We start from the raw sequence: 27,953 nt of genomic DNA, 5'->3' as shown, positions 1-27,953 counted from the left end.
AGGTTGTTAAAGATAAGATCAGGCAGAAATAGCAAACAACTGCAACCGTTTCCCCTTTTTACAGTACAGTCAAATCCCTGGGTCTCGCTCCTGTCAGTGTCACCCCCGGAGAGGAGGACAAGACGCCTGACAGCGCTTCACATTTCATCGTCTGGATGCAGCATCTGCGCTGACTGCGTGGCCGTCACCATGGTGACAGTGCAGCATCAGCACCACCGCTGTCATCCACAAAACCTTCATTTTAGTCGGCTCTTATTTCTTCCTTTACATTACCAGCCTCCCACTTATGTTTATTTTTTATTTTTTTTCAAGCATGGCAACCACGTTATCTGCTTTTAACCATCATCATCAACACACGATGTACACCCAATAATGCCTCACTGTTCGTAACGTGACTTGTTCTTCGTGTCAGTGTGTGCAGTCACGCTTGTAATCGTTCGTCGTGCGTGGACGTGGTGACGATGAGTCCACGCCACGGTGATCCAGTTGACGACAGAGGCCAGCGGGGAGGGGGGCGAACCCTGATGCTGATGCGCCCGAGTCGACGCAATCCGCGACGCACGATTCACACCGGTCGGTCGAGCCGAAGATGGTAGCGGTGCACGCCTCTGCGCACTCCGTGGCCTCCTCAGAGTGGATCATCTGCCTGGACAAGAGGTGAGAGACACGAGATCACGTCCGAAAGCGATCTTTACGTCCGTTCATTTCAATGTCCGGAGGGGCTGCCACAAGGTGAACGCAGCAGAACGCGCGATTGTCTGTCCTGCGTCCCCGATGCATCACCAGCATCTGAATAGTCAGCATGTGCAAATGTGCATTCTGCAATGATTTTGTTGTGACATTGTGTGGAAGCTGCTCTGTTTCTTTTGTCAGCGACAAATCATGTGAATTTCATGCCTGCATCCTATTTTTGAATGACATATTTTAATCAGCAGCATTAAATCTGACTTTTTTATGACTGTATAAGAACAATATGCTGAGTTCATAATTAGGCTGCTTTTGGATGCTCACTTTTTTGTTCTGAACTTTAAGATGCATAAACATACTGAACATTACTAAGAATATCTGTTACCTTCTCCCAGCCCCTCCTAGTCCAGACACATCCTTGCAGGTTGCCATGGCGATGAGAGGGAAAAGTGAGATCACCTTAGTGGGTGTGATGGGTTTTCAGTGGCTGATGTTTTTAATGGACTCTTCAAACGTAGTCGAGCACATCGTCTTTACACTGATCAGTGTAATGGTTCTTAAAGATATCCATGGTCTCATTAACATCCGACACCAGGATGCATTGTGGAGATCAATAAATGTGCACACACACAAAGAAAAAGAAAAAAAAACAGACTGCACTGTTGGATGATACTGTGCTGCATTGTGCTGCTCTGGCGGTTTCTACAGATCACGACACCATGAATAGGCTATACTGACTGAAATGACCCTCAGTTGTATCATTTAAAATTAGGAGCAGTTGGTTGTCTGGTGCTGTATTCTGTTTAATATGCTTGATAATGAAAGGGTTATATTTTGCTGGGAAGACAGAGAGAGTTAAACTTTCTGTTGCCTGTTACCTTCTCTTCCATTGATATTCATACTATGCAAAAATATGAAGCCACTATTCTGAATAATAAACTGAACTGATGCTGTGAGAAAGTAAATGTTGTTTTAGAATTATTTAGTATTTATTTTGAATTAGCTTTTGTTTTTATATGTACAGTTTAATTTAAATTGTAGTTTAAGTTTATGTGTTTTTGTCATTTTATTCTAGTTAGCTTTCATTTATTTTTAATTTCAGTTGTTTTAGTGCTTCAGTTCAAATTTATTTTATTTCACCAAGGCAACATTTCTAATTTTCGTTAATTTTTCATCTAATATTTATATTTTATTTTAGTTTTATTTCAATTAATGAAAGTGATTTTTAGTAGTCTTTGAAATGATCACATTATATCAATTCAAGTCAGTTTTTCATGTTTAATTTTGAGCATTAAAAATCTATACTCTAAGAATAAATCTGTAGAAAAACAAAAGTTATTGATAATTTTCTGCCAGGATATTATCCATTAAGTTGACGGATGTTTCTTTTAACCCTAAAACACAACACAATGTTTTAATTAAAAATGCAAGGTGTAAGTAAAACACCTGTGAAAAATCAATTCTGAAAATTCCTTCATATTGTCACAGACTTTTCTTATGTATTTGCATTATATTTGATTTTTATAATAAATGAAAAAATATATATATTATAATACAAATTATTTTATTTGATCATAACCTGTTTTGTGCACATACTCTGTTTTTAGAGGAATAGTTCACCTAAAAAACATAGAATAACAACTCAGTTTTGGTCTGAGGATGAAGTTAGACTTGTAATACAGTCATATGTACTGCTTTTATGGTGTTTGAATGTATAAACTTTAAAAAATAATTTTTTTGTGTGTGATCTACAGAAAAAAAAAACATCATACATGACAGAATTTTCATTTGTGGGTGAGCAATTCCTATAAACTTGAAGCCTAAACCTGATGCAAAATTAAGAACCTGTGACCCTTCCAACATTGTCAAGTTTAAAACCTGAACCTGAAATAATTTTTGTATTTTTATCTCCTCCAAAAGCAGCAAGAAACCCAGCTGCATTGATTCTGACAGGTTCTAACATTAAAAAAACTGCCGTTTTAGAAGAACTAATGCCTCTAAAACTGCACCTCTAATGCCTACTGGCAAAACTGGTAAGGCAAAAAAAAAATCAGAGACAGAGAGACACAAAGGGAAAGTGCTTTTTCAAAAGACTCTTTGGAGAGCTGAAGAAAGCTTCACACTGTGCTGGAGCTGTATGAGAAAAAGAAAGAAACATGGTTGAAAAGAGCGTGAGCGAGAGGGAGGCATGGCTTTGCACTGGCGGCCTCTGTAATGCAGTGTCCATTCTGTGCCCAGCAGATACATGCTGGTAATGTGTTTCCACTCCACTGAATCTCCGCACATAAAAGTCAACGGCACTCTCACCCTCTCACATCCACAGGAGCACAGGCCAACCGGTCCACACGAGATCAGCCTGGCGCTGCTCAGCATAACCTGCAGGCGAATAATAAATATAGAACTAGTTCATGTAAATAAAGCTCATCTGGTCTAACTGGATCTGAATGATGCTCTGAATGCATAAAGGCTCATAAAGGAGTTTTACATATAGAACATGCATGTAATAGCCGAAGAAGTTCACCATTGCAGTCATATGATGGGATTTTCCCTCTTTCTCTGGTTTCAGAGAGTTCAAGCCCTGGAATTGTTAGTGTCTGATCTGATCTCAGCCGATCTGCTCTGTTTAACAGTACGGATCACAGTCAGTGAATCTGGGAGCCTGATTAGTCTCCATATGAATTTTGTCCCACTGCCCTCGGTTTGAAAAAAAAAATGTCTTTGAAGTCTTAATTTCCTCATGCTGTAATCTCCATAGCAACAAAGCATTTCTGTATAAAAGGGGTCTGAATTACAGCATACTGACATTGTTGAGAGGCAATTTATTCACTCAAGTGCACAACGCGCACACACTCACACAAGTCCATATCACTTAATGAGCTTAGAGGTGAGAGCATTGCTATATTTGTGCAAAATGTGAAGAGGATCTTTATGTGCCTGCATGCAGTCTCTCAATCCCTCATACACCATTGGAGAAAAATGCTGCCTGACTGAACATACAACTCATATAATAACTAATTGAAGGATTATGTACTTTTGTTTGCTCAGGTATGGTCAGAAACCAATGCAAATACTTCCACAAAGTTCAAAAGCTGCAAACAATTGTATCAACTTCTCTTCAAAGATTAGTTCAAATCAAGCTGTAGTTCCACATTATTTTGGAAAACACTTGTTTTATTAATGTTTTTATGGTTCGTAGATTGTAGTTTGACAGGACAGATGACAAAAACATTCATCTTGATCACATTAATACACATTCCTTATCCTACAGACAGCACAATGTGCTTATTCTAACGGACACAACTTTGTCTGTCCTCATATAATTGTCACATGCATCGCTGCAGTGTCAGGATTTTCTTGTTGGTCGGTTTGGTAAGAGAGAGTCTACCCAGACCATAATGTCTATTTATCTGTTTTGTAGACCAGCAGAACGCTCAGGTGAAGATGTGGATATAATTCTGGCTCGGCTGAAGGGTGTGAAGGCCTTTGAGAAGTTTCATCCCAACCTACTGCAGCAGATCTGCATGTGTGGCTTCTATGAGTACCTGGAGAAAGGCATCACCTGTAAGAACCACACTTAGAACTGCATTTTTATCATGATGCTTCCAGATTTGATTCCAGTTTATGTTTTGTTTTCTGATTTGAGACCAGTTAGGAGATGTGTTTTCAGGTGGCTATAGGAAAGAATGAATGAAAGAAGCACATGTTATGTCAATGAAAAGAAGTAGCTGTCCTGACATCAAAATGAAGAATTCCTCTGCAATTTGTAGATCCGTATTCATAGACTCTGTGTTTGCCTGCAGTGTATCGACAGGGTGACATCGGTACCAGCTGGTACGCGGTTCTGTCTGGATCTCTGGATGTGAAAGTGTCTGAGACAGCCAACCATCAGGTAAGAGAGACCACAATCAGGATCATTTGAAGCCTCAATCTGCTAGGAGTCAGCTGAGATAAGTAGTAGTTTAGCCTGGCAGACGTCATTTGCATCCATCAGCATACAGAAACTGCTACAAAGAGCTCTGCTGTGAGTGTGGGCGAACGGTCCACGACTGCCCTTGTTAATAGTCTGATACATGAAGACGCTGATGCATTGCTGCTGGGGATGGAAGCATCTTTCTGTGAATCCACTGGGAATACAATGAGTCACACTGTCAGATGTGTTTACTGGCCCTAAAGCATGCATCACTTCCACACAACTGAAGAGGGAATTCCAAAGATTCCAGAAGCTTCCTTTTTTTTTTTGCATATTAGAGCTTATAGAATCTATATAGTGATGTATAGAATGTCTCTTTGCAGGTAAAGTGTCATATTCTGTTGTTCATTTCCACAACAGAATTGACAGAACTTACAGTCCCACCGCAAACTGTGTTGCAGTTGGGCAATGTTGGGCAGTTTTCTGGAGTCATCATGCGTATCGACTCTGCATATTAAGCTAAAAATTGGGGAAAGTATTTTAAATCACCTTTATTTAAGATTACACTACTGTTCAAACGTTTGGTGTAGTATGATTTTTCAGCATCGTTACTCCAGTCTTCAGTGTCACATGATCCTTCAGAAATATAATATAACATTATAAATGTCTTTACTATTACTTTTTATCAATTTAATGCATCCTTGTTGAATAAAAAATCATACTGACCCCAAACTTTTGAACAGTAGCGTATGCTGAAATCTGCTTTTCATGTTTCTCGTGAGAAAATGACTGCAGTAATTTCACATGTGTCCTTTAATTTCAAACTTTGCTCAGATTTTGGGTTTCTCATAAACTCAAACATTTCTCATCAATTCTTCCAAAATCTCTTCTACCCATATTCATATTTTACAGCTTCTGACAGTATGTCAGCAATCATAAGATTTGTTTCTATTTGTATTTTTCTTCAGGAATTTACTTAAAACAAAAATGAAAGTTCTCCTGTACTATGAGTAACCTCTGAATAATATTTCCCCCTCTGAGTCTGTATGCATCGTAGCATTCATATGTAAAGCATTCTAGTTGTTCTTGATTACATGCACAGTTGTGCATAGAACTGACACAAGTCATCATGTTATGCTTCTCTTTCACACTTCTGTTGTTGCCCTGCAGCAATGAATGTCCTGCGTGCAGCTGAATGTGTGTGTGGTACAGTATGTGCCTGTGAGAATCCCTGTTTCATTGATGCAATATTAACGGCTTGTGTGTTGCTCCAGTTTCATGGAGTGATCCGTTGGGCAATAAGCTATTATCACGCTGCTCTGATTAAATGAATGTAAGACGTAAGACAGGGTGTAGAAAAGAAGTGTATTTGTGAATTTAATATGGCTCATTTATGAGTGTGTGAGCTTGTGTTTTACTGATCTCAAATCACTTGCAACAACCTTTTTAAACCTCACTGAGCGCTTTCCCTTATGGTGTGCATATATTTACATAAATGACATGAATTAGAAGAGTATTTAATGTAATAGTTCACCCAAAATGTTTTATTATTTTCAATGTAATTACAATGAATAAAGATTTTGGGGTATTTTACAGCCATGTGGAGCTTTGAATTTAAAGGAATAGTTGACCCACAAATGAAGATATGAAATATAATGAAAATATATAATGAAAATATACTCACACTCAGGCCCATCCAAGATAGAAGAGTTTGTTTCTTCATCTGAACAGATGTGGAGAAATTTGACATTGCATCACTTGCTCACCAATGGATCCTCTGCAGTGAATGGGTGCCGTCAGAATGAGAGTCCAGACAGCTGATAAAAACATCACATGTAATCCACACGAATCCAGTACATCAATTAATATCTTGTGAAGTGAAAATCTGCATGTTTGTAAGAAACAAATTTATCTTTAAGGCATTTTAACTTTAAACTGTCACTTCTAGACAAAATACTGGCCAAACGTCCATAATAACTCGTCTTATTTAGAACTGTTTTGGATTGTTTCTACTTGTAAACTGTGATTGATATGTGCAGATTTCTCTTCTGATTCAGATGAAGCTAATTTTTCAGGAAGCAGTTTTATGGGACCCGGATGTAATAGTTTATTACATTAATTTCACAAGACATTAATTGATGGACTGGAGTCGTGTGGATTACTTGTGGATTATTGTGATGTTTTTATCAGCTGTTTGGACTCTCATTCTGACGGCACCCATTTACTACACTGTGATGATGGCACATATTTAATTTTGGACAAATCAGCATAACTATCCCTGTAAGATCTTTATAATTACCTTGCAAATATGTTATCATGGTCTTTCTCCCTCTGTTTGTCTTCTTGATATTTCTTCTTTTTTTCTGTAGGATGCTGTAACGATCTGTACTTTGGGAGTGGGGACAGCATTTGGAGAGTCAATTCTGGATAACACTCCTCGACATGCCACGATTGTCAGCCGAGAGAACAGTGAACTTCTGCGCATCGAACAGAGGGAGTTTAAAACCCTGTGGGAGGTTTGTTTGTGTGCAGATGTTACTGAGCATTTTCATGACAGCTGCTGTAAGTGATGAATATGGCTGACAGCTACAACTAAAATGACTGTAAAAAGTTAAAAAGAATCTGACCATAGGCCGCTGAAATTGAGTTTCCAGTCTTTGGAAGGCAGGCTGTTGGAGAGAGGCTGCGTGATGTTGATGTAATTCAGTGGCTAAGTGTGGCAGAAATGAACAATATGACTAATATTGGCATCTTGAGTTTTGAATATTTTTAATGGCATACGACCATACTATAGTATTATATTTGCAGTTATTTCCTTTATGCATGGAATAGCTATGTTATAGCTGCCAAATTATGCAGTATACAACGGCATACAATTTGTTCTTTTAAGTGATATCAATTTTAAATACATATTTATTGACTATTTATTTATTTAGGCTGCCTATTTTTACTTTATTTTTTTGCATACTGCATACTATTCTACATAATCATACTGTTCTACTCATTGATTTTTTTAGGCTGCGTAATATTTTATTAAGTAAAATTGGATTTAAAATGTAAACTAACCATATTTAATTAAACATGATGTAACGTAAAGCCATGTGAAAAAAAAGTTGCATGCTATTATTTATCTTTGCATACTGCATACTTTTCTATTCGTATTGCTCTACTTATACTATTCAACTCATTCATTTTTTTAGGCTGCCTAGTATAAGTCATGTGACAAAAATGTATGCAATTGTTAATTATTGCATACTGCATAGTATTCTACCTAATTGTGTGTGTGTGTGTGTGTGTGTGTGTGTGTGTGTGTGTGTGTGTGTGTGTGTGTGTGTGTGTGTGTGTGTGTTTTAATAGTAGGCTATAGGCTATACACCTAAAGTCCTGTCAGCATTACGCCCCTATTCCATTCTGAGCATAGCCAGTGTGTTTGTAAGGCACTTTTTCAGTAGTATTCACTGAGCATCAGTAACACTAGGGGGCGCTCTCTGATCTGCTAACAGCTCGGTCGGTTCCTGTGGGCTGTTCAGCACAGTCATACAGTTGCGTGAACGGGGTGGGGGGTGCTCAAGCCCCTGCCCCTTTAATGCAGACGATAAAGTGCCCTCTCGGTCTGATCTAGGTGCCCCTATTTCTATTTCTGCGGAGGGCACCTAGACCCCCCCACCCACACAACACCAACGGGCTGAAATTTTTACCTCAGATAGTGTGTGTGTGTGTGCGCGCGTTTTTGTGACATATGAGGACACACATTTGTATAATGACATGGGTATGACATAGGTGTTAAAAGGAGAGGGTGACTTATGAGGACATAACCCCATGTCCCCATTTTTCAAAACGCTTATAAATCATACAGAGTGAGTTTTTTTGAGAAAGTAAAAATGCAGAAAGTTTCCTGTAAGGGGTAGGTTTAGGGGTAGGGTTGGTGTAGGGCAATAGCACATACAGTTTGTACAGTATAAAAACCATTACGCCTATGGAATGTCCCCACAATTCACAAAAACAAACATGTGTGTGTGAGCGTGTGTGTGTGTGTGTGTGTGTGTGTGTGTGTGTGTGAGTGATAATCAATTCAGGAGTCGTGTGTTAGTTTTTGAAGTTTGTCTCATTAACTTAGCAGAGAATTGGAAGAAAATGCATTGGGATATTGTAAAAAAAAAAAAAGGCAAGATATCCATATTCATTGGCTTAAATGGATTTAACATAGTTGTTAATTCCCAGTTAGAAGCTTTTGGGTGTGCTTAGGACCGTATGGATAAAACGCATTACACAGACACTTTGATAAAGTAGTTTTTGCATGTCCTCATGCTTAAATCTTTCCAGCATTATAAAAAAAGAAAAAGAAAAAAAACCCGGGTTTCAATCCCTATCTCAGAAAGCCTTTTTCTTGATATGAAATCTCATTTCTTGCAGCATTCAATAATGCCTCAGAGGAGTCTTCTACTGTCTTATTGGCTGTTATTGAAGGTGTAAACCTGAATTATAAGAAAAACAAGATGATAACATAAAAAATTTAATATTTATCGGCCTTTATATATGCTTCTGCTTATACGCATCATCATATTTTTCTTAAAATATTTTAATGAACGTGGCTGCTCTTTTTCTTCTCAGCAATTGTATGGGGACAGAAGCTGTTGAGGTTTAAAAATGACAAAAAATCACTGTAAAATTACAATAATGTAGTCCATATGACTCATACACTATACTTCAAGACTTCTATACCCATACAAAGACCATATTTGATATTTCATTGAAAATCGTCCTCCAACTCTCAATTCTCATCTATGATTACACAGACACTTTGATAAAGTAGTTTTTGCATGTCCTCATGCTTAAATCTTTCCAGCATTATAAAAAAAGAAAAAGAAAAAAAACCGGGTTTCAATCCCTATCTCAGAAAGCCTTTTTCTTGATATGAAATCTCATTTCTTGCAGCATTCAATAATGCCTCAGAGGAGTCTTCTACTGTCTTATTGGCTGTTATTGAAGGTGTAAACCTGAATTATAAGAAAAACAAGATGATAACATAAAAAATTGAATATTTATCGGCCTTTATATATGCTTCTGCTTATATGCATCATCATATTTTTCTTAAAATATTTTAATGAACGTGGCTGCTCTTTTTCTTCTCAGCAATTGTATGGGGACAGAAACTGTTGAGGTTTAAAAAATGACAAAAAATCACTGTAAAATTACAATAATGTAGTCCATATGACTCATACACTATACTTCAAGACTTCTATACCCATACAAAGACCATATTTGATATTTCATTGAAAATCGTCCTCCAACTCTCAATTCTCATCTATGTTAATGTACATTCAAATAATGAGCAACTTGACAGGTCAAACTTATCAGGAATGAACTTGTCATTTGTGCTCAAATATGGTATAGATTTCAGAGTTATTGAGTGGACGAGTTACCGCCTGTATGGTTTCAGAAGACAAATAATCCACACATGTAGACTACGTAATAAATATACTTAGTATATAATGTTACAAAAGCAGATCTTTGAACGTCCTATTCATTAAAGGATCTTGAAAAAAATGTATAACAGATTCCAAATAAATATTAAGCAGCTCAACTCTTTTCAACAATGATGATAATAAGAAATGTTTCTTGAGCAGCAAATCAGAATATTAGAATGATTTCTGAAAGATCATTTGACACTGAAGACTGGAGTAATGATGCTGAAAACTCAACTTTGCCAACATGGTTAGAGTTACTATATCTGTGGACACCTGCTTCTTCTGAAGAATCTGTCTTCAGCGCTATTATGACTTTAATGTGCTGATCATTTCTGATCCTGAACATTAAAGATGAAGTGAGTGTGACTCAGTGTGTGAGAGACACAGAGGCTGTCAGGCTTCTGTCATTAGCGCTGTGTGTGTAGACAGTATCACCCGTGTCTCACAGCTCGCTAGTGACCATATGTGCCTTATTTTTGTTTCATATCAGTCAAACATACAGCATGAATTATATATCAGTCTCTGCTGCATCAGTGGAACAATGTGGGTGAAGATCTCTCTGTCTCTCTACAGTTTTCCTCCTCTCTCTGTCTCATAAACCCTCTCATTCAGGCGAGTGCTTATAACAGTGTTTTTGTTTGTATATGAGTAGTGTATGTGTGTGTGTGTGTGTGTCAATGAGGGAAAGGGTGATAGAGTTCATATTTGTGTATATGTGTGTCATCCACCATTTCAAATCCTTTCAAACTCATCAGCCTCAATCACAATATGTGTACTGAACTTTCAACAATACTAATGGCATAAAAATGTTCTTATAAACTCATATATATTTAACAACACAGCCCATCTACAGATTTTACACCTCATTAAAAGCTGAAAAGTATATGCCAAGTAAACAACATTTATTAGTTGTGCTGGCTAAGTATTAAATTATTAAGATCCTGACATTAAACTTGGCATGTGGTGATTGCACTGCAACAAATATAATACAATTAAAAATTTAAAAACAAATATAATATAAAACAAATACATTTTAAAAGCAAATATAGTATTTAATGTAACAAACCTGTAAGAAGATGATTCAGAGATAAATAATAATAAGATATCTCTGTTTTTAGCAAATGTGAAGAGAAATCATATACTGTACAATTTTAGGAGGGCTGAGATAAAAGACAAAAAATAGGCTCTAGAGAATCATTATATAAAAGTATCAGAATAACTACAGTAACTTATTGACTGCTTGCTTCACACGTGTTTTGTTTATGATCTAGACAAGTGTTTTTTCCCTGACCAACAAAGCTGATCACATGATGTGGTTGGACTTACAGTGTTGTTATTGTTAACTAAAACTAAAACTATTTAAAAAAAAATTTGAATTGAAATTAAATTAAATTAAATATTAGATGAAAAACTTAAAAAACTCAAATGGACAGTAGAAATGTTGTCTTGGCAACTAATTAAACAAGTTAAAATTAAAATTACAAACTAAAACTGAAATAAAAGAATAAAATAGAATTATTAAAATAAAGAACATAACAATTTTAAATGTTTAAAATATATATAAAAAGGGCAAAAGCACATTACTAAGCACATACAAAAGCAAAATTACTAAAAGTTAAACTTAAATTAAAATGAAAACTCAAAAAAGATCAATTAACATTTTTTTTTAAAAACTACAAATAATACTAAAATAACACTAGACTGACAGATGCAGTTCAAGTGGATTGGACTTGATCTGTAATATGCAACAAAACAGGGTCCTCTTAATATCATAAAACTATATTAGTGTATACCTGACTGGAAAAGGGCTGAACTAACTGATCCTCAAAGACAGACTACCCTCCTCTCTTATGTGATAACGGTGATTTCACTACAGCTGCAGGGCACACATACACACACACACACACACACACACACACACACACACACTCACACACACACACACACACCCACATCCCCACTAAAAACAACACATAAACCCACACACACACACACACTCTCACACACACACACACACACACACACGCACCCACACACCCACACCCACACACACACACACACACACACACACACACACACACACACACACACACACACACACACACACACACACTTACACTCACACACACACACCCACAGCTGTCTGTTCAGTGTAAATACAATTTAATACCCTAAATAATTGATAAAGCCCCAAGCTTTTGAGAGCCTTTTAGCAGCCCATAGTTCCCTCTCCCTCACTCATGTGTAATGCTGTGGTACAGTGTGAATTGAGTGAATGCGGCTCTCTGATTGGTTCGCAGCTATTGCCTGGCAACGGCAACTGAAGTCCAGTCAGATGCTCAGCCAGAAAGATCCAAAGAGCAGACACTGGATCACATTATCCATACGTGTGTAACTGGAGCGTCAGGGTGTGCGGGTTTGATTTCATGTCTTTGTGCATCTGACTGGAAAGCACAGGAGCGTTTGCTGGATAATGCTGGGAAGTTGGCCGGGTTTAGGAAGTAGCCAAGTATCACATCCCTGTCGGACTACGCTCCACAAACTCTTACCAGGGTGAGTCCCATTGGCTCCGTGTCTTTAATTATACCACACACACAAAGATTTTATGCTATTTACATCGTTTATAATCAAGAAATCACACTTATAGATATATTAGTACCAGCAGCACTGGGTTCTGAGCCGTATCAATATCAATGTGGTTTTTGAGGTTAATGATGTCAGAGGTGTTTTTTGGCAGTGATAAAGAACAGTATTGATTCTTACTGGTGCAAATCATGGTTCTGCCTTTTGATACATGCTCTTTTCTTCTGTACCTTCATAACATCTGATGTTTGAGAATGTAGTATTTCTGATAGGATGGTCATGACTTGATAAAGAGGCCCTGTCCTTGTGCCGGCAGTGTGAGGTGAATATCAGCTGCTGAAAGCCGAGGATGTGCGCTGAATGCTAAGGGGCTTCTGTCTCTCCGGGTCAGTTCTGTGCCAGGCTGCAGGGGGAACCGCCTGGCCGGGCAATGAGGGAGGAAGTACACTTGTTTTGTGTGCTTATATGCTGTTAATTGCATAATCCTGGCTGAATTACTTAACCTATGTGAAGGCAGCCAGCTGGAAAGAGCAACAATGTATTATTTTGTTGTGTGTGTGTGTGTGTGTGTGTGTATGTGTCTGGGGGATGGGAAAAGTTAAGAAAAGTTAGCTTTTGTTTAAGCTTCAGGAAGCAGGAAGGAAACAGGATATACAAAGTACATTTGTGTGAATGGGACAAAGCCTGTTTGAAGACTTCAAATCAGTGGCCAAAGAAAACCAACCTCTCCAGTTGTAACCCTCTATTCAGTTCACTTTATCATACAGAATGTTCTCTGGACTCTCTGTCGCTTCTACTTAATGGAACACAACACCTTAGAGTAGCATGGGCTGTGGTACTGCGTTTGAATGAATGAAGGCTCAGTGCATCTGTATTACATCAGTTCACTCAGAGATCCGTATAATCTCACAGTATGTGCTGAAGGATCCTGTGGAGTTACAAAAACACATGTCCCTGCCTGACATCATTTATTTTCAGCCTTTTGGATGCTTTTATATATTATGGCTCAGTTTGTTTTCTGGAAAAGTTCAGAAATGCATCATATTCTATTCTATTCTATTCTATTGCCTAACAATAGCATTGTGGCAGCAACTAAACATAAACTACCCACCTTTTTAATGCATACATAGTATAGCCTATACACTAATGTTCAAAGTTTGGGGTCAGTAAGTTTGTTTGTTTGTTATTTATTATTTCTAAAAAAAAAATGAATACTATTATTCAGCAAGGATGCAGTAAATTGATAGTTAAAACTGATAATGTTGATGGTCTTTTGAACTTTCTATTCAAATAAAATTAAAAATTGCAATAATATTTCATAATATTACTGTTTATACTGTAGTTTTTATCAAATTAATGTAGCCTTACAAAACACTAAAACTCAAAATATATAAAAAAAACTCTTTTCAACCCCAAACTTTTGAATGGTAGTGTATGTGAATGTGGTATTTGATACATATATTTATATATAAGATTTGTGCTCTCATATTTATGCGGAATTTTATGGATGGTGTGAAAGTGTCATCATATTCTTACTTTACAATAAGGGATGATTCTGTAGAACCCTTTAGCCTGATGATTGAATAAGAACTTACTTTGTAGTTGAAGAAGTGAGAGACAAATCAATTGCTGAAAAATATGGAGAAACCAATAATTAAGCTTGTAGTAATTAATCCTAATCATTTAATTAATCAGTATTTTTGTCCTGTATTTCAGTTAAAGTATCAAAACATGGTTCAAACAAGATACGTTTACATTTTTAAGTTTACAAGATAAGGTTAAAAATTGTGTAAAAATATTATTATTAATATCATTACACTTTATTTGCTCTGTTTTATTTTGTGAAATCTTACTATGTATATGGAATAACCATTCCATAAAAGCAATAAGCCCCGTGTAGCCATGGTTCCCCTTCGCGTCTTGCCTAAAAACGCCCCTTAGCTGTTATAAATTCACTGTAAACCACGGCTTCTTGGGGCTTATTGCTTTATTTAAGAAGCATAAACCTCACACAATTTTGTTTAGATTTAGTTTCCCTTTGTATTCTTCACTTTTATGGATGGTTGGACATTTTTTGGAAAAACAACAAAAATACTTATTAAGAAAATTATTTTTTGCAATGTGGGGCAAGTGTGGTGAACTCCATTCACACAGGCCGAATAATTCAACTTCTCAGCCATTTTGAGTATATCTACACAGATTTCCAGCAGGTGCAGTATAATGTGTGTGTTTGAACTCTAGGTGAGTTTGGGCCGGTGTCAGGGTCTCATTCATTGCCTGCTGTTCCTCAGCTGCATGTGCCGCCTCGTCACCCATCACCATGGCGATAAGGAGAGGAAAAGAATGAAAACATCTGAATATTCATAGTGATCCTTGCCAAGCCACAGAAGGCTTCAATCTGATTGGTGGAGCTCAATGTTCTTACTACAGAGCTTTCACTTTAATGATGCAAAGGCAGTTCACCTATTTGAAAATGACTCAGTGCACGTCTGAGTTTTTGAGGGCTTAGAATACATTTTCATTGTGTTATTCTGTGTCTTGCAGAAATACAGGCAGTGCATGGCAGGGCTTCTCGCGCCGCCGTATGGAGTGATGGACAGTGGGGCTACAAATGATAGTGAGTATCACACGTAAACATACACACTCACATTATAACATATCAGTGATTATTTCTCAGCAATTTTCGGTTTGATGCAGGAATGCCGGACAAAGAGAATCTCAACAGCGACCCTCTCAATTTTATGTCAAAAAACCTGAATAAGGTACGATTGATTTAATATCTATTTTGACTTACACCTCATATCTAGTAAAAGTTGCATCGTGTCCCCATTCATCACCTTTATAGTTTAACGGGTTGTATAGATATAATAAAAATACAGTAAAAACAGTCAAATTCTGTAAAAAAAAAAAAATTATTACAATTAATTTTTTATTACAAATAACTGTTCTCTATTAAAAAAAATGATATATTTTTGTGATTGTAAAGCTGAATTTTCAGCATCATTACTCCAGTCTTCAGTGTCACATGATCCTTCAGAAATTATTATAATATGCTGATTTGCTGCTCAAGAAACATTTCTGATGATTATCAATGTTGAAAACAGTTGTGCTGCTCAATATTTTTCTGGAAACTCTAAAACATTTTTATTTTTATTTGAATTCTTTGATGAATAGAAAGTTTAAAAGAACAGCATTTATTTTAAATATATATGTGTGTGTGTCTGTGTGTGTCTCTGTGTGTGTGTGTGTGTGTGTGTGTGTGTGTGTGTGTGTGTGTGTGTGTGTGTGTGTGTGTGTGTGTGTGTGTGTGTGTGTGTGTGTGTGTGTGAGTGTGTGAGTGTGTGAGTGTGTGTGTGTGTAAGAAAGTAAATGTCTTTACTGTCATTTTATATCAATTTAATGTATCTGTGATGAATAAAACTATTAATTAAAAAAAAAAAATCTTACTGACCCAATACTATTGAATGGTCATATTTATCTGAATTGGTTGCAACCCCTGTACTTTGAACTTGCAGTGGTCAAAAATCAATATTTTAATTATTTAATTTTTGATTCATCTTCATTTTTCTGGCACAGTTTCCTGAGATTGACTCAAAAACAGTTTTTGATGATTAATTTGACAGTAATTCCCATTTCCATGCACATAACTCAAGAGCGCAGGCACCACTTTTACACAGATTTGTGCTAATTATGTATAATTAATTGAATTTAAAACACACCATCTGCTGCCAGATGTCATTTACACTAGCGAACTGAGTGCAGGCCATTGAATCCCAATAAATGTGCTGCGTGCAGATCAGAAAATATAGGCTGTGCAGGAATGTTTTTCTGTGCCTCGCTCTCAGCTTCCTCTCTCTCTGTCCCGGATTTTGCTTCAGGTCCCATCAGAGAAGATTTTGAGGGCAGAAAAAGGTTTACGTAATGCTATACTGGCCAGAGCTCCCCACATGATCAGAGATAGAAAATATCATCTGAAAACCTACAGGTGTGTGTGTGTGTGTGTTGCCTCTGAAAAATGTTATATGGCACAACTTATGCATGATTTATTCAATTAGGTCATGTCTAGTATATGTAGAAACAAAGTACAGTGCATGTGTTGAGCGTGATCTGTGTGTGTGTTTACAGGCAGTGTTGTGTGGGCACTGAGCTGGTCGACTGGCTGCTTCAGCAGAGCTCGTGTGTTCACAGTCGGGCTCACGCTGTGGGAATGTGGCAGGTGCTGCTGGAGGAAGGGGTCCTGAATCACGGTACACCTTTCCCGTTTGCTGTAGTGACAGCCAGCTTAACAGACGGGTCATTCCTACTTTGCAGTACCTTTTCACATCTTTATTTGTCTTAAAGTCTTGGTAAAAATATGAAACTCACAAATTACACTACTTAAATTGGAAATCATATTACTTAGATTTATTTTATGACAATTAAATTATCATATAGATTTTTTTTTTTTGAGTGAATTTTTTTTTATTTTAAGTATTGTAGATATTTCTTAATTTTCTTGTTATTATTTTATTTTAACCTGTGTTGGTTTAGTATTATTTAAATACTGTTATAGTATTTTTTAGCATTTTGAATGATCTTTTCTTTTTATATTTTCTGTTTTGATTTTGATTTTTGATAAAAAAAATGTTTTGTGGTTTTCAGTTTTAGTCATTTTGTTATGTGCTTTTGTCATTTTTTTTTATTTTTGTTTAGCTTCAATTTAATTTTAATTCAATTTTACGAACTTTAGCACATCATTTTTTCAGTTAGTTGCCAATGCAACATTTAATTTTTGTTTAGGTTTTTCGAGTTTCATTTTTGAATCTATTATTTATATTTTATTTTATTTTATTTTATTTGATCTTTATTTCAATAACTGAACATAATTTTCCACTCATTTTAGTTTTCGTTAACAATACGAAGAAATCAATTAGGTTTTTTTCACTGACCTCAAAATCACTTTCCATCATGTATTTGGCAACAAGGTCTTTAAAACCTGGAGAAATATATCTAGTGTTCCCATTCATCTCAATGGCACTTGTTCAGCTGTCACAGCTCTATACTGCATTAAAGAAATGACCCAGCTAATTAAACCCAGAAATAGCTTGATAAAATAAAAAATATTTTTTTAAATGACTCTAATTAGAGCTTATGAACAGATTCCACACCAGATCATATGTTGTATTTTATCTCTGTTCTTTCTTTTTGTTATGTTGACAGTCGACCATGAGCTCAACTTTCAAGATAAGTACCTCTTTTACCGCTTTCTTGATGACGAGGAGGAAGATGCGGTGTTGCCTAGCGACGATGACAAACATGAAGCTGAGGAAGAGCTGCAGGAGACCCTCCTCATCCTTTCCCAGATCGGCCCTGACGCACTAATGCGAATGATCCTCAGGAAACCGTGAGTGACCAACACTGCCCCCTGCAGTATTTATTCATGTGAAATGTGCATTTGGTTCCATTAGGACAGGAGTGCTAGATACTGTATAGCCTACCTCTTAAACGATGCGTTCATATCTATTTGCCCACATTGTCCGCTCTTACTCTTCCTGAACTATTCTACCCGTCTTTCTTTTTCCCTTTTTCTCTTTATAGGCCAGGTCAAAGAACAGCTGAAGACCTGGAGATTATTTATGATGAGCTGCTGCATATCAAAGCTCTCTCTCATCTATCTAACACTGTAAGTCCTCCATTGCAACCTATGTGCCTCATGTACACACAGTAATGCCTGATATCAGCACTGGTATGAGCAGACTAACATGAGCTGTGCTGTGCTGCTCTCTGCAGGTGAAGATACGAAAATATCAAATAAAATAAAAAAATTCTTAATTTTTCTTGCACTCACTGACTCCAGACTTTTGAACAGTAGTGTAAACACTCATAGGTTGGCTCAGTCATGTTCTCTGTGTGTTCGCTTTCTATATTTCAGTGTTTAATCAAGGGGAGGAAGGCACTTCTTGGTATATTATCCAGAAGGGATCAGTAAATGTTGTTATCTATGGCAAGGTAATGTCAGCTTACATTAATTCTGTTTATTCATGTTAATGTTAAATTACTACATACATTTTCACTTATTTATGTCGAGTGATTCTAGTGGCAAACACTGTTAGATGATTTCAGACTGAGTCCTGGTTGTGTTTAGGGTGTGGTGTGTACGCTGCATGAAGGAGATGATTTTGGCAAACTGGCCTTGGTGAACGACGCCCCCCGCGCTGCTTCCATCGTACTCAGAGAGGACAACTGCCACTTCCTGAGAGTGGACAAAGAGGACTTCAACCGGATACTCAGGGTACACAGACATCGATCAGTTATCGTTGAGACATACAAGCACCAGGAGAATGAGTAGTTAGTGAATCTTTAAACCTTATATAGTGGCAAAATTCAATCTTGATTGCATGTATTTTGGTTTGTGTATATGTTTGTTTGTGTGTGTAGGATGTTGAAGCAAACACTGTGCGTCTAAAAGAGCATGACCAGGATGTTCTGGTACTACAGAAGAGTCTCCGGCCCTCCAGCCATGGAAACATCCCAGCCCACTTCAAGTATATGATCACATCCATCAGTCTGCTCAGTTTATCCTTAAATTTCTTGATCCATTAACAATAAATGAATCCATCCGTGCATTTATTTAAACAAACTACATTTGCTATGTCTGGGTTTGCTGGACAGATACACTGTGATGTCAGGCAGCCCAGAGAAGATTCTGGAGCATCTGCTGGAGACGATGCGACTGGACATTCATTTCTTTGACCCAGGTACTGTACCTTCTCATTCATCGCGGAATAAGATTAATCACCTAAAACTTTGTATTGAAGGAACAGTTCACACACAAAAGAAAAAAAAATTGGCCATCCCAGATTTTGGAGAAATTTAGCAGTTGCACGCCAAAGGATCCTCTGCAGTGAATGTGAATGGGTGCCGTCAGAATGAGAATCCAAACAGCTGATAAAGACATCACAGTAATCCACAAGTAATCCACACAACTCCAGTTCATCAATTAATGTTTTGTGAAGTGAAAAAGCTGTGAGTTTTTATAAAACGAATCTATCATTACAGCATTTTAACTTTAAACTGTTCTTTCTAGTGGAAATATGAGTCCATGATCTATAATAATGCCTCCTCCAGTCAAAAGCGTCCATCCCCTGTTGTCCTCTCACATCAAAATCAACCCAACCTATTTGTTTAGAATTATTTTGGACTGTTTTTGCTTGTAAACAGTGCTTGATCTGTGCATATTTCTCTCCTGAATTAGACGAGATGACTTTTTATCACTGGAGAAAGCAATATACTGTATGTATAGAGGGCTGTCTGAAGTTAAAAATGTCTTTTTAATGGATTTTTCATACAAACACACAGATTTTTACTTTACAAGATCTTAATTGATGGACTGGAGTGGTGTGGATTACTTGTGGTGTTTTTATCAGCTGTTTGGACTCTCATTCTGACGGCACCCAATCACTGCAGAGGATCCACTGGTGAGCAGGTGATGTAATGCTAAATTTCTCAAAATTTGTTCTGATGAAGAAACAAACTCACCTACATCTTGGATGGCCTAAGGGCGAGTAAATTCTCAGCAAATGTTCATTTTTTTAATTAACATTAACTAATTTAAAAAATATTTTTCACCCACAGACCCAGCTCTGGATGATTTTGTGCTCATGCACTGCGTCTTCATGCCCATCAGCCAGCTGTGCCCTGCCCTTCTGGCCCAATATCCTTCTAATGGAATCAATCAACTAATCAACCGTATCTATCTATCTGTAAGAACAGCATGCTGTTTTTGTAAGTATGCATATATTCCTTAGCGTGTGTGTACCTACCACTCTCAGGCCTCTCAGGGCTCAGAGCAGGAGCGTCTAGACTACTCTGTTGCCAGCAAGAGACGGGTGCTCAGCTTGGCTCTGCGCTGGGCTACCCTGCAGGGCCACCATCTGCTGGAGGATGACACTGCGCTCAGCTTTGTGGGGGTTAGAAGCATACACAAACATACACATGCTGGCATAGAATCACTTACCACCAGTCTGCATAGAGATTTGATAGTCAGATGAGTGCATGAAACCAAACTGATTATTATGCATGCTGAATGTGTTTCGTGTGCATTCAGGAGCTGCACGGGTTTGTATCTAATGATGCAAGAGTTTTGCGTCCAGTGAAGGAGCTACTGCCTGATCTGGAGAGGATCATGAAACAGTAGTAGGTTTTTAGTGTGTTGTGTATGTGCCTTTTGGGCTGTTATTATTAGCATAATCTGACTGGTTATTGTTACTGATGTCCACATGTGTCTGTTCCTTTTGTGGTCTCAGTCCAGATGATGCACGAACCTCTCAAAAAAAGGTAATGTAGATCTGCTTTCTTATACTTTATGCATATTGTTTATAGATCTACTGTATATGTGGTCTAAATTGGATTTTTTTTTTTATTATTATAAATATTTTGCCATGTTCATATGCATTTTTTTTTGTCTCAGCATAAAGTCCTCCTGCGACAGTTCAGCTCTGGAGAGGAGAGGCTTGCAAAAAAGCAGCCAATAAGGAGCTTTGATGACAGTGAGTATACATATATATTTATATGAACCGTTAAGAATTTGGAAAAAAATTAAAAAATAAATAAAACAAAGAAAAGTTATGTGTAAAAACAAATGAATATGAAATACGAGATGTGTCACTATTTCTAGGTCACTAATAAATACATTTGTTGAAAATAACCCGGAAGACTCTGATTGTTAACATAATCGCCAGATTTTGCATGATTTCAGCTTTTCAGCTGATTTCAGCTTAAGTACTGCTGTCAATTAAAGAAAAAGGGGGACCAAATACTAAGAAAATATTCTCCTGCGACAGTTCAGCTCTGGAGAGGAGAGGCTTGCAAAAAAGCAGCCAATAAGGAGCTTTGATGACAGTGAGTATACATATATATTTATATGAACCGTTAAGAATTTGGAAAAAAAAAAAATAATAAATAAAACAAAGAAAAGTTATGAGTGTAAAAACAAATGAATATGACATACGAGATGTGTCACTATTTCTAGGTCACTAATAAATACATTTGTTGAAAATAACCCGGAAGACTCTGATTGTTAACATAATCGCCAGATTTTGCATGATTTCAGCTTTTCAGCTGATTTCAGCTTAAGTACTGCTGTCAATTAAAGAAAAAGGGGGACCAAATACTAAGAAAATATTTGGACACGCATGTTAATTTTAAACGTTTAAACTTCTAAACTTTTTTTTTATTATTTAAACATTTCACTTTTTCATCTGGGAAGTTTTAAGGGAAACTTCTGTTTTATCCTATATAATTTGTATCATTATGGGAATGTTACTTTTGAACGTTCTCTGAACATTGTGAAACAAGTAGTAACATAAAAAAAAATTTGAACCTCCAACTAAAATTTTTCAGATAAAACATTCCATGAATGATGCATAAATAATGTTTTTCTGCTAATGTTTTGAAAACGTTAATAACTGTGAATGAACGTTCTGTTGATATTACTGGAAGAACGTTTGTTCATATCTTTGAGATTCTTGACAGAGTGTTAGCCGGATTTCTGAGAACATTCCCTGTTATTGGGATATAAAATACATCAAATCTGTTTCATTTTTGGAATGAATGAATGAATGAGCATTCATCAGACAATCGGACAATCACTCAATCAGTCAGTCAGTCAGTCAATCAAATTTCCTCTCTCTTCTTTGTCTTTCCATGTGTCTAGTTCTCTTGAAGGTGTACTGCAGCGATCACACTTACACCACTCTTCGTGTTCCTGTGCTGGCCACAGGGAGAGAAGTGACCGCAGCTGTAGCAGATAAACTGGGATCCACTGAAGAGCTGCTTTTGATAAATCTCAGTGCATCTGGAGGTGATCCACATACACACTAATTCATGATGAAATATTAGTTGCCCTTGGAGATGTGACAAACAAATACACACAAGACATTGTAGATATTCATCCCTTTTGTTGCTCTAGCAACATTCTGTATTGAGGCACTCTGTTTCTGTATTATATAATCCACATCCAGATCAGTTTCAAACTAAACCTTTCAGAAGTACTAGCATAACTTTAAATCATGTAACAGGTTGAAGTTTATGTGGTAGTCTAAATATTAATGATAGTAAATGCAGTGCATAAAATCTATCATAAAATGTATTAGGTGTTGATTGTACAGCTGAAAAAGTGTTCAAAATGTGGTTTGTGGTCTGGCTAATTCGAGGCTTTATTTCTGTGCAGAGAAGCAGATTTTAAAGCCCAATGATGTATCAGTGTTCCAGTCGCTAGGAGTGAACGGACGATTGTTTGCCTGCTCCAGAGAACAGCTTGATTCACTGGTGAGACCAAATGTGAAAGACACTTAAAGGAATAGCTCATCCAAAAATGAAAATTTGCTGAAAACTTGAAAAACACCTTCAGGCTATCCAAGATGTAGATTAGTTTGTTTCGTCATCAGAACAGATTTGGAGAAATGTAGCATTACATCACTTACTCACCAATGGATCCTCTGCAGTGAATGGGTGCCGTCAGAATGAGAGTCTAAACAGCTGATAAAAACATCACAATAATCCACAAGTAATCCACACCACTCCAGTCCATCAATTAATGCCTTGTGAAGCGAAAATCTGTGTGTTTGTAAGAATCAAACACATCATTAAGGCATTTTTAAACTTTCAACTTTAAACTGTCAATTCTGGACAAAATATGAGTCCATAATAACACAAAATCCACCTCCATATTTGTTTAGAACTGTTTTGGATTGTTTTTGCTTGTAAACAGTGCTTTATCTGTGCATATTTCTCTCCCGTTTCAGATGAGACGACTTTTTCATTGGAGGAAACATTATTATGGTTAGAGGACTTGTATTTTAGCCGGAAGCAGTGGTTTAAAGTTAAACACATCCTAATGATGGATTTGTTTCCTATAAACACACAGCTTTTCACTTCACAAGAATTAATTGATGAACTATAGTGGAGTGGTGTGGATTACTTGTGGATTATTGTGATGTTTTTATCAGCTGTTTGAACTCTCATTCTGACGGCACCCATTCACTGCAAAGGATCCACTGGTGAGCAAGTGATCTAAGGCTAAATTTCATGATAAGTTTCTTCATCGGAAAATGTCCTGATGAAGAAACATACTCTTCTACAACTTGGATGGCCAGAGGGTGAGTACATTTTCAGCAAATATTTTTCGTTGTGAACTTGAACTAGACTTGGTGAGCATAAAAGACCTTTCAAAAACATCTAAATTATTCTTAAGTGTAAAAATATTTATGTTGACACTGGATATGTGAATATTTGTGGGGTTTGTATTTGTGTGTATTTAGTAATGACTGTGTATATGTGTGTAGAATCCGCTTGCAGAGCAGGAAGGTCCCTCCACTGGCTCTATGTCCAGTTTTGAGCTGATGAGCTCTAAAGATCTGGCCTGCCAGATGACCCAATATGATTGGGAGCTTTTCAGCTGTGTACATGAGGTAAAGATGTACATACAATGATACACACACACACAACTGACATGTTTAACCCACAAAATGTGTAGTTCTACTGTCTGTGTGTGTATGTGTATGTGTATGTATATGTGATTGTGTGCAGTATGAGCTGGTCTATCATACGTTTGGACGGCAGGCATACAGACGCTCTACAGCAAATCTGGAGCTGTTTCTGAAGCGCTTTAATCAGGTGCAGCTGTGGGTGGTCACAGAGGTCTGTCTGTGCGGGACGCTCAGCAAACGGGTACAGCTACTCAAGAAGTTCATCAAGATTGCCGCCCAGTGAGTTCTCCAACAGCACACATATATAAATTTACCAGAACTCTGGATTCGATGCATTGTGTGTTACATTGAATTGATAAGCACTTGATATATGTGTGCTGTGCATTTATTCCCTCAGCTGTAGAGAGTTTAAGAATCTAAACTCTTTCTTCGCCATTATTATGGGCATGTGCAACCCAGCCGTCAGCAGACTCAGCCAGACATGGGAGGTCAGTGCCATATCACAACTAATATGTAATAAGTCTATTTTAAAACATGTGCCATATTTTTTTAAATGTAGTCTTTGTTTTCATGTTGGTTTTATTTTCGGAAAAGTGTTTAAAACCGTTTTAAACTAAATCTTTAAAATCCTTAATAAAAATGTCAAGTGCTTATAAAACCAAAAAATTGCATCAAATGCAATTTTAGAAGACTTGACATGTCTGCATAAAAATAATGAAATATTATGGCACTAAAAGTTTTTGTTTTTGTTTTTAAAGGGGTCATATGATGCGATTTAAATTTTTCCCTTCTCTTTGGAGTGTTACAAACTCTTGGTGCATAAAGAAGATCTGTAAAGTTGCAAAGACTAAAGTCTCAAATCCAAAGAGATATTCTTTATAAAAGTTAAGAGTCAACCACACCTACCTAAAACGGTTCGTTCTAACACGCCCCCACATATCTACGTCACTATGTGGAAATATTAGCATAATGCCGCCCATATGTGCACGCAAAGAAAGAAGGCGTGGTTTCAGGAACGCAGTAGTGTTGATGCAGCCATATCAGGGAGACGCTGTGTGTTTCAGTGCGAAAGCAAAAGCACTTTATTTGGCCTTCCGGAAGTAGATGCAATTAGGAATCATTGGTTAAGATTTATTTACAACAGAACAGCACAACCCAGATGTTCGAATTTGTGCAACGCATTTTATGGACGACAGTTTTTTTAACCTAGGAGAGTACGAGGCTGGCTGTGCACAAAGGCTTTTTCTAAAAAATAAAATTAAAAAAGGGTCAATTCCGACTTTGCTATGACAATCTGGCGCTTGTCTGTCACGCGACTCTGTTGCCCTTTCAGGCTTGAACTGATGGTAAAACTAATGACATTATTAACTGTCTTGATATTTACTTTGAAAGCTGAAGCTCGCGATTATGGTAAGGGGTGTTACATTTCCGACGCGTGCTTGTGGTGTTCGGCCAATCACAATGCACTGGGTCAGCTGGCCAATCAGAGCAGACTGCACTTGTCAAAGGAGGGGGCTTTGTTGAAAACGACGTGTTTGGCATAGAGGACCTACAATAATGTACAGTATTTGAAAAAATAATATGTTTTTTGAACATTAAAGCATGTCAACATATTCTGTTACACCAGATACACAAAATAATGATCTTTAAAATAGCATCATATGACCCCTTTAATTTCAATATTTTTTTCAAAGGTTTTTATTAAACTATCAAGGCAATTTGGACTTTAATGGGTTTAACGTAAACCATACAAAAGGTTTATTCAAGTCATTGCAATTTTTTTATTTAAATGAATATGCATATGTTAATAATATGGGCACATGCATATTTTTTTTTTTTTTTTTTTTTAGAAACTGCCTAGTAAATTCAAGAAGTTCTACGCAGAGTTTGAGAGTTTACTAGTGAGTCTATTTCAAACATTTTAAATTCTAGCTCTCTTTCTATAAAGTTATTATTTTGTGATTGAAACTCATAGCTCATTGATTTATGTGTTGCTGTCAGGATCCATCCAGGAATCACCGTGCATACCGCCTCACTGTGGCTAAGATGGAGCCGCCAATCATTCCCTTTATGCCCCTCCTCATTAAAGGTGTGGGCGGGGCCTAGCCCCAATATTCTTAATATTAAGTACTAGTTGTCACAAAGTTATTTTCTACAGCATGACATATTTCTTCTATTTCAGACATGACATTCACTCATGAGGGGAATAAAACTTTTATTGATGGACTGGTGAACTTTGAGAAGATGGTGAGCTGTATTTCAATTAATGGAAATTATTTTTAATTGTTTGAGTTATCAATAACAACACTGAACCTGTGACTTATCTGCACCACTATCTTACCAACTAGAACATATATATTTACACTTTATTCTCTCCTCAGCGGCTGATCGCTAACACAATCCGGGCGGTGAGGCACTGCAGGAGCCAGCTGTTCAGTGAGTCATCTACACTCGAATTCTTTGCGTCCCTAATTCATTTCTCATGATCTGCCCGTTTGTGCTGCCTAGTTAAAAAAGCTACATCCCAGAGTTCAGTCAGTCATATCATATTCATAACAATCTGAGGTTAGATAATCAGGAAAACATAACTGGCCATGTCTAGAGGTAAAAGAGCATGAATGGGCATTAAATCACAACAACTGTAAAAATGTCTAAATGTATGTATAAAAATATTGTTTAAAAAAAAATCATAAAATTTACAGTAAAAAACTGCCAGCTGTGGTTGCCAGAAATTCAAAATTCTGTGACAGTGTTTCTAGGCAAAAATGGCGTACTGGTAACCTGTACATTTTACAAATTATAACTGTATATTTCATTAATTGATATAATGTTTTATACCAAAATCTGCTTTTTACCTTAAAATGTACTGATAAATACCATAATAAAACAGGTGCACTAAAAAAAAGCCATGTAATGAACTAGAGTTCATCGTGATTGGTTTGTCCATAAAACATAACCAATACTCATATAAATGATGCATAGACACAAAAACAAAGCGCCATCAGGATAACACACATGCTACTAAAATAATGCAATAAACATTACCTAAATAATATGAAATGTAACATAAAAATCCTAATGAACATTACTGATAACATAAATAGAAAAGAAACAAAACTATTTGATTAAAATGTAATTATACAGCATGAGACATGTCATGCAAGGAACCCAGTTTTCACTCAGTTTTCTGCAATTGGTGTCATCTAGAAAATAAAAAAGGGTTATTTAGTATTCAGTATTGTGTAATTTTGTACACCCAGTCCGTTCAAATAATTATTAAAGAGAAAAAAATAGTAGCTTTAGTCACAACAGGTTCATTTGTAAAAGGTCAAGTCAAGCACATTTCATTGTGGTTTACAATATTCCACACAGTGTACTGGTACTGGAAGCACTGGTTGTTTTAACACTGTTCCCACCTCCATCAGATGCTGAGGTGTCTCCGGCTAGCAAGAACCCACAGGAAGTGAGGAATTACGTGCGTCAACTGAATGTGATTGACAACCAGAGAACCTTATCCCAGCTGTCCTTCATACTGGAGCCGAGGCGGAGCTAAAAACCAATGCTCAGACTTTTTCTCTTGCTTTTCCCTCTCTCTTTCTCTTTGAAATACAACAACTGTATATCCAGTTTACAAAAGTACAATTCAATTTCACATCTGCCAGCTGCTAGAGAAGCTGAATGCTGACTGTATGTGTTATCACTGCCAACTGAACTACATGTGCAAGATGCATTCTCATATGTATGATTGTTTGTGTGCGTGTGTGTGAGTTGCATGTTAATGCCTTTAGTCATAAAAGCTACCTTGGTTGACTGTGTGTGTGTGTTTATGTGGTTTAT

General features: G+C 37.0%; 1 protein-coding gene across 1 annotated transcript; it reads left to right on the top strand.

The window, feature by feature from the left end:
- Positions 1–510: 510 nt before the first annotated feature.
- LOC107551930 (rap guanine nucleotide exchange factor 4-like) lies at positions 511–27,953 on the top strand. The gene is made up of 29 exons (XM_016233709.1): positions 511–657; positions 4,106–4,248; positions 4,488–4,576; positions 6,967–7,113; positions 15,193–15,265; positions 15,346–15,410; positions 16,527–16,633; positions 16,774–16,895; positions 17,848–18,031; positions 18,226–18,314; positions 18,515–18,636; positions 18,773–18,919; positions 19,066–19,172; positions 19,300–19,385; positions 20,263–20,341; positions 20,447–20,597; positions 20,735–20,823; positions 20,934–20,964; positions 21,098–21,176; positions 22,343–22,489; positions 22,859–22,956; positions 23,973–24,098; positions 24,217–24,395; positions 24,514–24,604; positions 25,967–26,017; positions 26,118–26,205; positions 26,299–26,363; positions 26,498–26,552; positions 27,542–27,953. The coding sequence occupies exons 1-29, from the start codon at positions 590–592 to the stop codon at positions 27,667–27,669; spliced, it is 3,006 nt and encodes a 1,001-aa protein (XP_016089195.1). The 5' UTR covers positions 511–589; the 3' UTR covers positions 27,670–27,953.

The sequence above is a fragment of the Sinocyclocheilus grahami genome, unplaced genomic scaffold, assembly GCF_001515645.1.
Source record: "Sinocyclocheilus grahami isolate Dianchi unplaced genomic scaffold, SAMN03320097.WGS_v1.1 scaffold437.1, whole genome shotgun sequence".
Taxonomy (NCBI): Eukaryota; Metazoa; Chordata; class Actinopteri; order Cypriniformes; family Cyprinidae; genus Sinocyclocheilus; species Sinocyclocheilus grahami.
The sequence above is the reverse complement of the archived record's forward strand: the minus strand, read 5'-3'. Positions and strand labels throughout refer to the sequence as shown.